Genomic DNA, 15,244 nt, shown 5'->3' on the forward strand with positions numbered 1-15,244 from the left:
AGTCATTGGTTTGTGAGCTGAAGGTTGGTGAACCAACAGAACTGATTTGTCTCAGGTATTAAAGACTTTTGTTTGCTTTGTGGCTAAAGGTGGACCTTAGTGGCAAACACTTCAAGAACTATGAGTAAAAGGTTGCTATAGTATGTGATTTGCGGGGTTAACGGAAAATTGTCAGATCTAAGCTATTTAAGAAAAGCAGAAAATTCCATCTAATTAAATGGTAATTGCAATTAAAAATACATATTCTCATCTTACTCTGTTAAAAATACTTTAGGCTTTACCTAGCATACATAAATATCATATTAAAGTACATAATGTTAAGTTTTGCTGTACTAGTGACAATTTTAAAAAAATAATCCTTTAATTTCATGTGAAAATTTTAACAGTTTAACCCTGCATTTAATTAATTTTCCATCTCTACTGAAAGATAAAGTAAAGGTTAGCTCATAAGAAAAGCAAATATTATAGCATGGGCTACATCACCATACAAATTGAAAATTATTTAAGTTTTTAAACAACTTCTACTCTTTTCCCCCCTCAAAAAAAAAGATTAGTTATCAAATATTTAAGAACAATTCTAAAAATTCTACCGGAAAAAACTATTTTCTACACTCTTAGGACCAACTACTGCTTAGACGTTGGTTTTCACATGATGTGCCTTATTCTCTCAGAAATCAATAGTGCAAACTGGGCAATCATCTCAGTTGTAAATGCTCTCCTGCTGAAATCAGATAACCTAAAATTGTAGGCCTGGCCACAAGAGGCTACTGAAAGCTACCATTTTTTATACTGAGACTTTATTCTATCAGAGTTGTAATGGATGCAAAATGTACCTTTGTTTTAACACAAAGCCATGGCCTTGTACCCCAAATAGCCTTAATACTAATTTTCCTTGTTCATAATACAACCATAAAAACATTTTTGTACGAATAAAACATGTACAGTAATACTCTCAGGCAAGTGTGGTATTTGTATTAGCACTATGAAGGCCTGATTTGGCATAACACTTTTAAGCTTCCACAACTGCAGGGATTCTCAACCTTTTTCCACCCATAACCTCAAACTAGCTTCTTTCTTCTCTGATCCAGTATCTTGGATCCATTACTCAAATGATCCAAATGCTATCATATATCATTTTTTAAAAGTTCATTGTGCCATATGACACTCATATAAAAATAGATCTAAGCAATAATTCTACTACATTAAAAAAATAAGTTACCATTCAGTACTTGACAAATCCACTCACCAGTGGTGAGTAAGACTTTCTCTGGTGAATGGGGTGGCTTAACAGTCTCTAGGGAATCTAAGCTTTCATTCTTAAAAAGTTAAATTTCGAGCTTTTGAGTTACAAAGACACCTTTTCCAACTATGACTCAAACATAAACCAATGCAGTCCCCTTCCTGAATCTGCAAGTAGCATGAAACAAGGGTTGTAAACTACACTTGAAGCCTGGTCACAGTGCATAGCCTGAGTAACCATGTTCTGTTTTAGGAATTTCCTCCAAGGCCTGGGCAGGACCCTCTGCTCCCGTAAACCATCTCTATAGCAATGGAACCAGTCCATAGCAGCTACAGGATAACACCATTTGGATCCAGGGGAAAAAAATTCAAATGGTATATCCAATATTTTTTAATCTTTTCTACTTCATATCAAAATGTTTTGTACATCTGAGGCTAGGTTTCTCAGAATCAGTTAGCCACTCAACATCCAGGCCATAAGATGCAGAGATGCCAGATCTGGATGAACACTTCCAACTGTCCTGAGAAATCATGTTCATAGACACTGACGTTTTTGGAGGATGTCTGGAAAGTTTCAGCCAGTCTGTGTATCAGTGCTGTCTGGGCCTCGCTGGTACTAATAAAATCAGTACTGCATAGAGCTGATCGGGAATATTTTGACAAAACATTTTTTCCCCTGGAAAATGTGGATTTGTCAAAACAAATTATTTGCAGGAAAAGGTTGGTTCCATCTATTTCTTCTACTCCCCCCCCCCCCCCATCTGAAGCTGCCAAAATGTTTTGTTGCAACATTTTTTAAACATTTTCTAAACAAAAATCCAAGAAGTCATTTTGAGCAGGTTCAAAATTTAAGCTAATTACAAACAAAAATGGTGAAAAATAAAAAACAAAAAACAAAAAACGTTTTGATTAACTCAAACCATGTTTCTATTTTATTTATTTTTGGTTCACGAAAACTTTTGACATTGACTTTTTGTCCTGTTTCAGGATGGGAATTTAATTTATCTTTTAAATCTCAAAGATCATCATGGGACGGGAAAACTGTTTCCTGTCCAGCTCTATTATCAAGACTCTTGTTTGATTTTTCTCAAAAGCCTTGTTTAAAAAAAAGGGTGGGTGTGCATATATCACACCCCAGTTGATGGTATGAAAAATGTTTGTGCTTGGAATTCTGGGTTCTGACCCACTCAAACAGTAGGTTTAACTGTTATTTTCTGTGACAAACAAGTCTATGTCTGGCTGATCACAGCACCGGAATACTCTTTGAATGAGGAAATTCTTTACTGAACATGAGTGTCTGTAAGAAAAATACCTGCTCAGACCATCTGCCAACTTATCCTGTAATCCTGTCAGAGAGCAATGATTATAACTTGGTGTTCAGTATACCATTTCCACAGCCAAGCAGCTCCTCACTGTCTGTTTACATAAACCACTGTCGTGGTACTGACTATTATAAACGGTCTTGCCTTGAAAGAAAGGAAAAAGTATCATACGTGCCAAGCGGATCACTTTGAGTTCTAATATATGGAAGTACAAGTGAATCTGTGCACATGACCACAGATCCTGTGATGGAAAAGATGAGCTCCCCATCACAAACTAGAAGCATTTGCTACTATCATCTTTGGAGGTAGAAGTGGAGAAAATGGAATGCCCTTGCAAACTTGATCTAGATTCTTCCACCAATTTAAACATAATAGCATTTCTTGTGGAATCTCAACTGCCACACGTCCAAGATCATAGAATCATAGACTTGAAGGTCAGAAGGGACCATTATGATCATCTAGTCTGACCTCCTGCACAACGCAGGCCAGGCCACGGAATCTCACCCACCAACTCCTGTAACAAACCCCTAACTTATGTCTGAGCTATTGAAGTCCTCAAATCATAGTTTAAAGACTTCAAGGTGCAGAGAATCCTCCAGCAAGTGACCCAAGCCCCACGATGCAGAGGAAGGCGTCTGCTTGGGTGATAGGTGGACTTGAACTAGACTTGCAAACAACAACGGTGATGTGTGGGATACTGAGTCACAAATGAACACAATGCCACGTGGCCTAACATTTTTAGACCAGTCCTCACAGTCATCTATCTGTTCATTTGTCTGTAACTGATAAGGTCTGACTTGCATCAGTTTTGGGTTAAGTATACTCTCACTGCTGTTGGGTTTAGAACAGCTCCTACAAATTCTGTTTGAGCTGGCACTGAAGAGGATTTCTCTTTGTTGATCTTGAACCCAGAGAGGTGAAAAGCTTAAGAATGTGATGTATGGTGTCTGACTTGCTGAGGAGAGTTTTCCTGAATTGGACAGTAGTCATGAATAAAACTATAATACCTTGACTCCTTAAATGTGCTGTTCCTGTGACAGACAAAGACTCTTGGGGTTAATGACAAAGGCAGTTCTCTGTAGTGGTAGTGTGATGTTGCAACTACAAATCTTAAGTATTTCTTGTGAGCTGGATGGATCAATATATGAAAATATGTGGTCTGGAAATCAAGAGCTGCAGTCCAATCCTGAGAATCTAACATAGGGATAACTGAGGCCAGAGGGGCCACACTGAAATCGAAAAAACAAATTAAGGCATTTAGCTGTCACAAATGCAGAATACGCCACCACCCTACTGTCTTCTTAGGGACTAAGTTAATGGGAATAAAAACCCTTCCCTCTAAACAAAAGATTAACTCCTTCCACTGTTCCCAGTGTAAGAAGGGGTTCCACCTCTTGATTCAACAATCTCTGATGAGAAGGGAAAAGGAAGATTGGTGGAGTTTAGAAGTGCTTGAAACTGAGCTGAGTAACCTTTTTCAATTATAATTTCTAGGACTCACTGGACTGTGGTAACATTGTTCCAAGCTTCTTGAAAATAAAATCAACTGCTTTTGAATTGGGAATAGGGATGTTTTAAGGTATGCCTACATTCCACACCCCTTTTGGAGACATGTACAGTATATCCACTACATGCTTCCTTAACAAGGATATAAATAGCAGTACGGACAGTACTCGCCTAAGCAGTGCTTTAGTGTACAGACGTCTCTGAAACCTTTAGGTATGTACTCTTTACCCACCCAAACAGTACCTCACCCCGCCCTCATCTACGCTGCTGTTTTTAGCAGCGTAATGTCCTGCTGTCAGAGTCTTTCCCTGCCACAGTGAAAGACTCCAGCAGCAGGGGGGAGGCAGCGGAGAAAGGTTCTGGCAGATATCCACTGCCGAGCCTTTCCCAGCTGCATCCGCTCAGTCACAACCTTTCATTGACATATGCAGCTACACACTGCAGTGTGGACGCAACCTGCTTTTCTGCGAACTTCACAAACGCTACATGCTGCCACAAGTGACGTGCAGTGTAAACGAAACCTTAGATGAGGTTCCCAACAGCTCTAGATGGAAAACTGTTTTAAGCTGGCATGTGATTCAATGAAGTCACAGTAGCAGCAGAGGCGGGTCTTCTATGAAACTTTTCTTTCCTTCCGGGCAATTCGGTGGTATGACTGACAGGAGGAAGCAGGAGCTTGTCTTGAATAAGGTTTGTACCTAAACTGCTTCCTCCTGGGCAGAAAGCTGTAAATGCCCAAGATCTGAGCACAGCCCTAAAATCATTTAGTGAAAGTAGACCATTATCAGTTTGGGTGATACAATTTAATTTCCATCAAAAAGAAAATCTTCTATTGCATTCTGAACTTCTCTGAGAATACCAGAAGATTGTAGCCATGGTATATTTCAAAGAAATGGCTATTGCCACTGACTTAGCTGCAGTATCTGAAGCATTGACTGCTGCTTGTAAAGAGGTGCATGCAATGAGTTGTCCTTCTGAAGTTAGATATTTTAATCTTTTGGGGGAGGGGGGGTGTCTCCTTTATCAAGGAAGTCAGACACTTTGTGCCCACTTTCATACTAATTATCGGCCTCTCCTTTCTAAGACGACGACTAGCACATTAATAACTTTTTCTGACAAACAGCTGTGTGTTTCGGCGGCTCCTCTTTCGGTGTAGTTTTTGAATGCTGCTGCCTTATCTTTTCCTGAGCTGGAGCAACGATCCGTGACCCAGGTATTGGGTGCATGCAGAAATACTAAAAGTCTGAAAAATGGACACTGCATATTGTATCGGCTTTTTCAGAATATGGTGGAATAGAGGTTGGCGTATGATGACCTTCATTCACAGGCACAGCAAAGGTTCAGGCAGAGAGGCGTGCAATATGTCCAAAAATGTTGTATGCCTTTTCTCGCACAACCTCTCTTGGTATTTTCGGCATCTCTGCCACCATTCAAAGAAGATTTAGAAAAAGTCCTATACACAACAGGGAGAGAAGTGTAAGATACATCCGCTTCACTTGGTGATGAAGATATGCCTGCAGGAGCAACTTTAGCACAATAATGCTGCTCCTCCTCATAAACATGTGAATTCTTAAGTTCTATACAGGAGAGCTATGAGGTGCTTGCTGTTGTACCTAGATTTCTGTCAAGAGGGATCTGGATTTGAATCGAAAAGAGAAGCAGGGCTTCCTGATAATGACACATGCTCAAGGTGCCCAGTATGGCCGGGAATGAGAACCATACGGGTAATTAGTGGGTAGCCAGAGTGAGGGATACCAAGAAGTGGGTCTCTCCCTACATTCCATGTGCCTACTATGACTCCTCGCTCTGGAATCCCTGTCTGAAAAGTAGGAGTCATAAGATTGTGGCCTAGGTGAGTATGTGGTGACTCCCCACCGTGATGATTCGAGAGAGAAGCAGTACAATTCCTCCACATGTAGCGGAGGAGCAGAGCTAGCAGAAGTTTGAGGGCCTAAGGAAAGGAAATTCTTTACTAGCAACAAAGACGTCCCTGGTATCATAGCAGTTTGTATTGTGGCAGGTATTTTCACTATGGAAGACAATAAAGGTGACTCTGGCAGTACCGATACAGTTAAATCCCCCAATACATAAGCAATCCTCATCTGAAAGGAAAGACGAGACTTTCCCCTCTTTCTTTTGCTAGGTCCCTGGGACCACATCTGTGCTCCTTAGGGGAGTGGTGCTGTCCCCCCCTTTTCATCTCCTGCGGAAGACATGACAGCTGGAACAGTCTAGGAATGCTTCGGTGAAGAAGCAGGAGCCTCGAAACTTGAAGAGCCAGTGCCTACAGGGGTACTTTCGGAAGAGTACTGCTCGGAGCCAGAAGATTCTTGTCTGCCCTTATCCAAGGAAGGTCTCATTTATTTATCCAAAAGAATAAATGTTCAAGCACACTTTGATGGTCTGTACCCCTGAATTCACCCCTTCCACACTTGGTACATCTTGGTACAAAGTATGCCTTGGGAGATCTTATTTGAAAACCCATAATTCACTGGTCAATGTTGTCCTGGCAAAATGTGTTGCAACGTTGAATTTCAAGTTATAAGATTCCGCGGTATGGTGTTACTGAAACACATTCAAATTCTGGGAGTAGCCAAACTACTTCCTCAGAGACAAAGGGCAAACTGACACCTCAGTCAGGTGTAAACAAGATCAAACAGGCCATCACCTGCTTACATGGCCATTCATTGGCAGGAAAAGAGACATGGATGAAAGTCTACATCTTAGCAAAGAAACAGCATAGAGTTTCTGACGAGGAGGATTGCCTGGCTCCCTGCTGGAGAAGCCTCTCAAAGGAGGGAGAGGACTATAAAAGGAACAGCATTCACGACACCTGAAGAACAAAGAAAACAGCATTGGACTGGAGGAGGTATCTTGACTGAAAGAAGTTCAGCCAATAGGACTGCTGAAACAGGTGGTGAGAGAGACTTTGCTTTGAATTTACTCTAGCTGGTCACTTATTTTTCTTGTAAACAATTCTTTCATGCCTCACTACTTGTATTCATTTAAAATCTCTCTCTCTGTAGTTAATAAAGTTGTTTTATTGTTTTATCTTAATCTGTGTTTGAATTGAAGTGTTTGTGAAATTCCATTTGGGATAACAGGATTTGTGCATGTCATTTTATATTAATAAAACGATGGACTTGATATGAACTTGTATTGTCCAGGAGAAAGCTGAGCAGTACAAGATGTACATTTCAGGGAAAGTCTGGGATTGGTGGCATGCTGTTGTCACCCTGAAGTGTGGCTCAAGAAGTGGCTGGCTGCAGAACTCATACAATGTAGCTGGGAGTGACTTACATGCTGTAGGCTGTGAGAGTGCAGACCAGGAGTGGCAGCTACAGCACAAAGCAGTGTAAAGGGAACCGCAGGTAAGAGGGCCAAGGTGACAACTGTTCATCAGCATAGACTGTACCCTGGGTATGTCACACATGCACCCCAGGCTATTAGGGTTTGTCTGGAGAACAAGTGAAAAACAAATTATTTCTCAGTGATATGTCCCTCACAAGAAAAAATAATAATGTCAATCACTGAATAGTATAGCTGTGCCACACAAACAGCAATATTAAAAACCAGGAGATTTTTGGTCAGCCATGAAGTTGACCACCTGGTACTGGTAAACAAATAGCTAGAAATAGTTAACCCAAACTAAAACCTAATAAAAATACTATCCTATCCTAATTACTAAAGTATATTAGGGACTTGTCTAATATTAGTGGGGTAACACGAATTATGGGGGTGTGATTTCTAAAGTGCATTAATGTGTTGCACACCAGTGGGTCCACACAGTCTCCGCTGATGAGCACTAAAGATTTATTTGTGTGCTTTCGGACTTGTCTGCACTTGAAACACTACAGTGTAGACACTACCTATGCCAGTGGGAAGGATTCTCCCATCGGCACAGATAATTCAGCTCCCCAAGAGATGCTAGCTAGATGGATGGAAGAATTCTTCTGTCAACATAGTGCTGTCTACACCCAGGGTTAGGTCATCTTACCTATGCCACTCAGAGGTATGGATTTTTCACTTCCCTGAGCCACAGGACTAAAACTAACTTTTTAGTGTAGACCAGGCCTTTACAAATTACTGTTTCAAACAGCACTACATTAAGGCATGCCAGCAGGGACTACACAGAACAATTAATGCACGTTAGTGCACTTTAGAAATCACACCCTTGTAGAATTCATTACACCACTGTGTGGACAAGCCCTAAGAATGTAACGATATACAAAAATTCCAGTTTAAGGACCACAAGTGCAAGAGACAGGGAAACTGCTCTCTCAGTCATGGGTGATGAGAAGGAACTGAGGGATGGCTGGCCCTGCTCCACCCTTTATGCCTTTGGAAGGGGTGGGGGCTCTCCCTGGTACAGGCATGGTCTCAACAGGCACTACTGGACCAAATATTCCAATTGAGTGCATGGGGTGTAGGCACACCACAAGCAGAATATATATAGACAAGCAACTGAAGAAGCTTAGATTCTGTAGCAAATATGAAGACACACTTTAGGGTCATGGTACAAAGTTGAGAATCACTTTCAATAAGTTTGGATGGATGCCTCCAAATGTATTGGGAACAGAAAATCTGAGGCTACACAAAACAGAATTCAGTAGCAGAGATATTATGATTGTGAGCATGAGTGTCAATTTTGATAGCACTTATAGTAACAAGGTCAGCAAGTCTCCATCTGACTGCTTATGCAATCAGCTAGGAAGGTGTCTACAGCAAGAGAAAAAGAAAAAAAATCACATTGTCAAAAAATACTAGATTCAATTTCACACAATATCTAATCTTTCATTACCAATTATTTTTAAAGCCATATACACCTATAACAAGCAACTGAAAAAATATACACAGTGTTTATGAAAAGGAAGACAAAATACAAACTAGTTTAAGACCAGCAAAATATGAACATGAAGAATAAACTGTTTATATTCTAGTAAATTAAGTAAGATCTTGCTTTTGCATTCATGGTAACATGAATGCAAACATCCATGGTAAACATTCATGGTAACCTATTCTGTGTTAATACCCTCCACTGAGAACCTCGGGTTTGAGCAGAGAATCTGATCTCTTTACTCTGACTTTTCTAGATGTATATAAGAGGATATTTTCAGTGTAATCATGTATAAACAATCAATAGCTAGTAAGTATTTTCGTCAGACACTTTTACTTCTCAATAACAAAAAGTTATTGCCGGAGTTATAAACTGTAACTAGGTACACAGAATTCACTCCTCAGAGTAGGAGGGAAATAAGTACTTTCTTCAGTTAATGAAAAAGGAAGTTGGAAGGTTGGTGGGGAGGTGACAAACTTTAGGAATTTATTTTTTCTGGATGATTTTAGCAAATTGTATGTTATGATATTTCAGAATTTGTTTGATCAATAACTTATTCTAACCTGAGCTGCTCAGCACCTCTGAAAGTCAGGCCACCCCTTCAAGTACTTAAATACAGATCTGGGCTACGTCTACATTATGGGCACTACAGCAGCATGACGACACCGCTGCAACTGTGCCACACTAGCACAGTAGCGTAGACACTTTCTACAGCGATGAAAAGGGGTTTTTCCTTTGATGCAGGAAAGGAAGCAGCTGCAGATAGTTCGATGAAAGAATTCTTCCGTCCACCTGCAGCATCTACACTGGGGGTTAGATCATCTGAACTACAGAACTCAGAGGTGTGAAAAATCCACACCCCGGAACGCAGTAGCTATGTCAACCTAACTTTTAAGTGAGACCAGACCTTAGATCAGCAATACTCAGACTGAGGCTCGGGAGCCGCAGGTGGCTCTTCAATGTGTCTCCTGCGGCTCTTTGCAGCACATGATATTAAAACACTGATTTAATTATTAACCACTTTAAGTTATTAACCAATCAGGATTCTTTTACTATGTTATTAACCAACTGCAGAATACCTGGTCAGTCATTTTGCTGTGAGAATTAATTAATTATATATTCTACTTGCCTTACAGTTTCTTTAGATGTAGTGTAACTAAAGTTAGGCATCTAAAGCAGTGATGCTCAGACCTCAGTGGTTCAGGAGCCAAATTTTACTACATATACAAACAGTAAATGAAACAATGAATTCACACTACTGTGGCTCTTTTGGGTAATGCTGATCACTAAGTTGACTCCTAAACCACTGAGGAGTGAGTATCACTGCCTTAGATGCCTAACTTTAGGCCCACTACTTTTGAAGAAACAAAGAAACAGAATTATGAGACCGTTAAGGAGTCTGATTTCAGAACCTAACCAGATTTGCAACCCATGGAGAAAGTTTTAAGACAAGATACCTATACGTAGCATTTTGTGAAAGTGTTATCAGCTTCGGATAAACTTTTTGGTCACATGGCCTTCGGAGAAGTTCATTATAGGAGTCGATCCTCAATTCAGTTAGATGGGAATTTTTCCTTAAGGTAAAGCCATTCAAACAGCTTTGTTGCATGGAGCAAGAAAGTGCCCATGGCAACTGTCAGTTCTCTTTCTATATAGAACTTAATTTTGAGAGTAAAGTGAAGCAAATTACAAAGTAATAAGAGAGACAGGTATGTAACCAAAGAGTACGAACTGTGAATATTATTTACTTCAAAAGAAAAAGTTACTCATGAAGCCACATGTATAGAAATTAAAGAGCTACAGGATGTCAGCACGCTGAAGAGAACAGCAACAGAACAATACTTTGCATGAAGTCCTGTAAGGAAGAATTTCTCAAGCAATGTCAAGAGGGGAAAAAAAAAAAAGTAAATATTCTACACATTGTCTATGAAACATTGGACAAAATGGCATATTAACTAAAATTATCCAAGCAACACATATACACAAGACACCTGGTAAAAAAAGGAAGAGTATCAGATTTTGAATCATAGAATCTAGAAAAATTAAAAGACCTATTAGGTCATCTAGTCCATCTCCAGTGAGTACTGTTCCTTACTGTCCATTCCTGGTTTCTCCCTGATTAATCTGCATCAGATTCTTTTACTTCAGATTTATTAAATTGCATTTGTCCAAGATAATCTCATTTTAGCATCTTCCACTCACATTAATCTCTCTAGGTCACTCTGCATGATGTGTTTGTAACTCCTACCACCACCTACAACTTTACAGATTTTTCCATTTCCTTCCCCATTACATACAGAGTATGTATTCTTTACAGAGTAGCTATAGAAAAATTCAGCAATATATTCATATTATAGCTGTGTAAATCTCAAAGGATGTAGATAACTTGATGCTGGCGAAGAGCTCTGTCACAGCTTTAACTGAGGAAGCCCTGACTTGACTCTTATGACTCAATCATGTTCAATCAAATATAAATAAGAAGTGCATGCCGCCAATTTAGAATAGTTTTTTTGGACACAAGAATCAATACTTTCCAATTTGGATACTTAAAGTCAGCCACCTAAATCATATTTTGACTTCAAATGAGCTGTAGGGCTCAGCATCTCTTAAAGTGCAGTTATTTATTTTGAGATGCCTAGCTTTTGTCATGAAAGTTTTGGCAAGATCCAGAAGCTCCTGTTAAGTCTTCATTGGATGAAAGTGCTTCATATGCAAATTAAACACACAACATAGCAGAAAGAAAACATTGGTTTTGATTTGCAGCTGATCAAGTCCTTTAGTTTACACCACATTTTCATACTGGACCGTGGAGCCATCAGTACTTTCAGACCAAATGCTGAAAACATGATAATTCTTTTTAGTTTTGAGCTGAACTCGTTCTTCAAACCAGAAATAATGGAGATTGTTATTCAGAGTGATTTCCTTTGATTTTTCAACATTTATTTTTATGTGTAAAAAGTGATCAGTTGTCATTTCAATAAATGTATTTAAACTTAGTAAGGTTTTATAGATCACTTCATAAAACTGGTTTCTTTTTTCCCCACCCAATATCTACATACAACAGGTTAATTTTTGTATCAGAAAAATCTTTCCCAACAGCCCCTCTGCACAACAATGCTTATTGCAGCCTTACTGCCTGGCAAATATATCCTAGGCTTCTCTGAGTTTCATTGGAAAGGGATCTCCAATATGCAGCTGGGAGCATGGAGAGATGACATGGTGGAAGGAAAAGGGGAAAATAAGATAATACTGTCAATGGAGGTAAAAAAATCAGTACAACTCATACACTTACGTAATGAGCGTCGTCTTTTGTTCTTTAACTTCCTTCTTTTATTCATTCCAGCTTTAGAAGGAGATTCCTCTTTGGCCTTTGGCTGGCTGGCAACTTTTGAAGAGTTCTGCTGGCTGAAGTGCGTGGGCACATGACGAGCCAGCCCTCCCTGAGATGCAAAACTGGCATTGCACCCACCAACCACACACTAAAGGGAAACAAAATGACAAGAGAATATTGGGGACTATTTGTGGCATTCATTCAAATGGCAGATAGTCTGCACAGAATTGATTTGTTATAGTTTCGTTTTTTTAGTTTACCTTTTCTTACTTGAATTCCAACAAATTAGAAGCAATCGATTCAAGTTCTCAAAGTGCATGAAATTCTATCCAAGAACAGAAAAACTGATACAAATTCCCATCCTAACTTGTGTCACATATTTTTCCAGTGAAACAGATTACTGTACAGAATAAAAAAAGTTCTCTCAAAGCTCAGAGAAAAACCTTAGACACTGCACTTACAGCTCTTGTTGCAAGAAGCAGATCCATACACTCTCATCCTCAATTACATTTCCCCTTTCAATTCAAACTTACCCCTTTTTCAAAACCCTCCATTCATGAACTAGCTCTACTCTGCAATTATTTTACAACCTTATTTACCTATCAAATATAATGTTCTCTTACATCTACCTCTTCTGCCCTTCCTTGTGACAATTCATAGTTTGAGACTGTTTTTAAAAAGTACTTTTTGAGCTTAACACTTACTGTGAAGTACTATACTATTAATAAAGGATGCTTATTTTTTAAAGATACTGTAATACATATCTTACAAATTTTAAGTACCTCAGTTATTTTGGCCTGGTAAGGTTACTTTAGCAAATTTTTTGAGAAAATGCATAATCAAAAGATAATGACGGAAAACAAAACAGAAAAACAAGACGAGACCAAGAAATCTCCTGGTCATAAACAAAAGAATTATGGATATAGTCAGTGTTCTCATATCTGGTTATATGAAACAATGAGACAAATGGTAAATCATAAAACAATGTTTCAACACATAAAATTCAATATTTGTCTTAATTTTAATTAGTTTTAGTTCATTGATAAAATATTTTAATTTCACTTTGATTAGGAGCTGGGGAGGGAAACCTTCCCTCCAGGGCCACACACTTGAAAATGGAAGGAGGGGAAAAAAGATTCTGACGCTCCTTCTGGGATAAGAATGGATGTGAGAGAGAATGTAATATTAATTTTTTCAGCTCCCATTCCAAACAACAGTGATAGTTAACTGTACTAGTAGCTGAAAGGAACTAAAATATCACTGCCCCAAAATGAAACAATGTGCTCTTATTTCTCTCTCCCTCGCTACTATCACTTTGTTGTTTTGAGTTTGGGCTGCATCCTCTTATTTCCCATCTCACTTACGAAAACTCCCTTGATAGTCAGGCACTGCAGCGGTTGGAGGAATGGGGGAGGCTGTAACTCTGCACGTAATGACAGCCATGTGCAGACCAAGAAATAAAACCACAAACCTCTTCCTCACATACCCTGACCTTGCAAATCGGGCTGAATGAAGGGAGGAGATGGGGCTACCACTTAGCATATTCTGCTCCCTCATTCCTAACTGAGCCATTCTGAGCTATGGAATAGAGAATGCAGGCCATGATCACACAATGGGCAACTCTATTCTGGGAAGCAGTGACTCTGAAAAAGATTTAGGTAATCAGCTGAACATGAGCTCCCAATGTTATGCTGTGGCCAAAATAGCTAACATGATCCTGGGATGGAGAAATAAGGGAATTTTGAATAGGAAAGGAAATTTTATTTCTCTATTTGGTACTGCTATGACTGCTACTGGAATACTGTGCCTACTTCTGGTGCTCACAATTCAAGAAGGATGTTGATAATTTGGAGAGGGCTCTCAGAAGATCCACAAGAATGATTAAAGGATTAGAAAACATGCCTCCCAGTGACAGACTCAAGGAGCTCAATCTATTTATTTTAACAAAGAGAAGGTTGAGGGGTGATTTGATTACAATCTGTAAGTATCTAAATTGGGAACAAATACCTAATACTGGGCAATTCAAGTGCATCTGTGGACAAATTAAACACAGTGGTCCAGGAGCCTAGTATCATTTACACAACTGTAAAGCCGGAGTAACACCAACGTGACTTCAATTACTCTGAATTCATAGTGATGTGAATTAAGAATCTGAGCTTAGTCATGTAAAAAAAACCAACAAACTTGTGCCAGCGGAAGTAAGTTGTTTTCATCCTATCTGAAAGCATAATTTCTAGCAAAAATTGTTTCTTCTGTAGTTCTGAAGTCATTAGAAGCTGGTTACTTCTACATGAACACAAGATGGCTTCATGAAAGGAAACAAAGTCACTAAAATAAAACTTGAGGTTCTCTACTATTTAGCCTTTATTTAAAAAAATAGTTTTTAGGTGACAAAAAAATAGTTTTTAGGTGACACTTGAAGTTGTGTTACACAGCCTTCTTAACTTTCACTTAGAAATCTTCCTAGCTCCATTAGCTCTGACAAGATTGGAGCAAAGCAGAAAACCTGACCCAAAGTAGAACCACACTCCTTGCAAAATTTAAAGCCACACTCTTGGCAATGTGTGCTAGAGCTCAGAAAATAGTCCCAGAAAAAAAAAGGAATATTATAAGCATGACAATATTACAAACTTATTAAATGAAAGTGAAACAGTAATACATTCTACAAATATGCCAGGTAAATGTGTACCAGACAAGTTTCTGGAAGGCAGGTTCATAAGACACAGTGGTGTTTCTAGTCTGTTTGGGTGGATTACACAGTTGGTCAAAACTTGCTAGTTCTCCAACCACACACAAGATATTCAAGAGCTTCACCACAAAAATCAGCACTTGCTCTATCCAAAACTGAGTTCTTTTCCAGGTCATAACTGACACAGCATACTTACATACTCGAGTAGGTGCAGTTTACATCTAAAAAGCACCCAAAAATTTATAAGTTAAGCAATTGAGCCTGTAACCAAGATACAAAAGTATTTTTTATAAGGACCATTTGTTTTACTTTGTCTTCAT

At 39.1% G+C, this 15,244-nt stretch overlaps 1 protein-coding gene across 6 annotated transcripts in view; it reads right to left on the reverse strand.

The window, feature by feature from the left end:
* AEBP2 (AE binding protein 2) overlaps nucleotides 1-15,244 on the reverse strand; it is a 93,145-nt gene that overhangs the window by 31,119 nt on the left and 46,782 nt on the right. For all 6 annotated transcript variants that reach the window (XR_005227916.2, XR_006288330.1, XM_037916007.2 and 3 more), the window contains exon 4: nucleotides 12,197-12,383. Coding sequence is in view for 4 of the 6 variants with exons in the window: in XM_037916007.2 (XP_037771935.1) it covers nucleotides 12,197-12,383 (187 nt within the window). In the remaining 2 variants the exon portion in view is untranslated. The remainder of the gene's footprint in view (nucleotides 1-12,196; nucleotides 12,384-15,244) is intronic.

Source organism: Chelonia mydas, chromosome 1 (assembly GCF_015237465.2).
Source record: "Chelonia mydas isolate rCheMyd1 chromosome 1, rCheMyd1.pri.v2, whole genome shotgun sequence".
Lineage (NCBI taxonomy): Eukaryota > Metazoa > Chordata > Testudines > Cheloniidae > Chelonia > Chelonia mydas.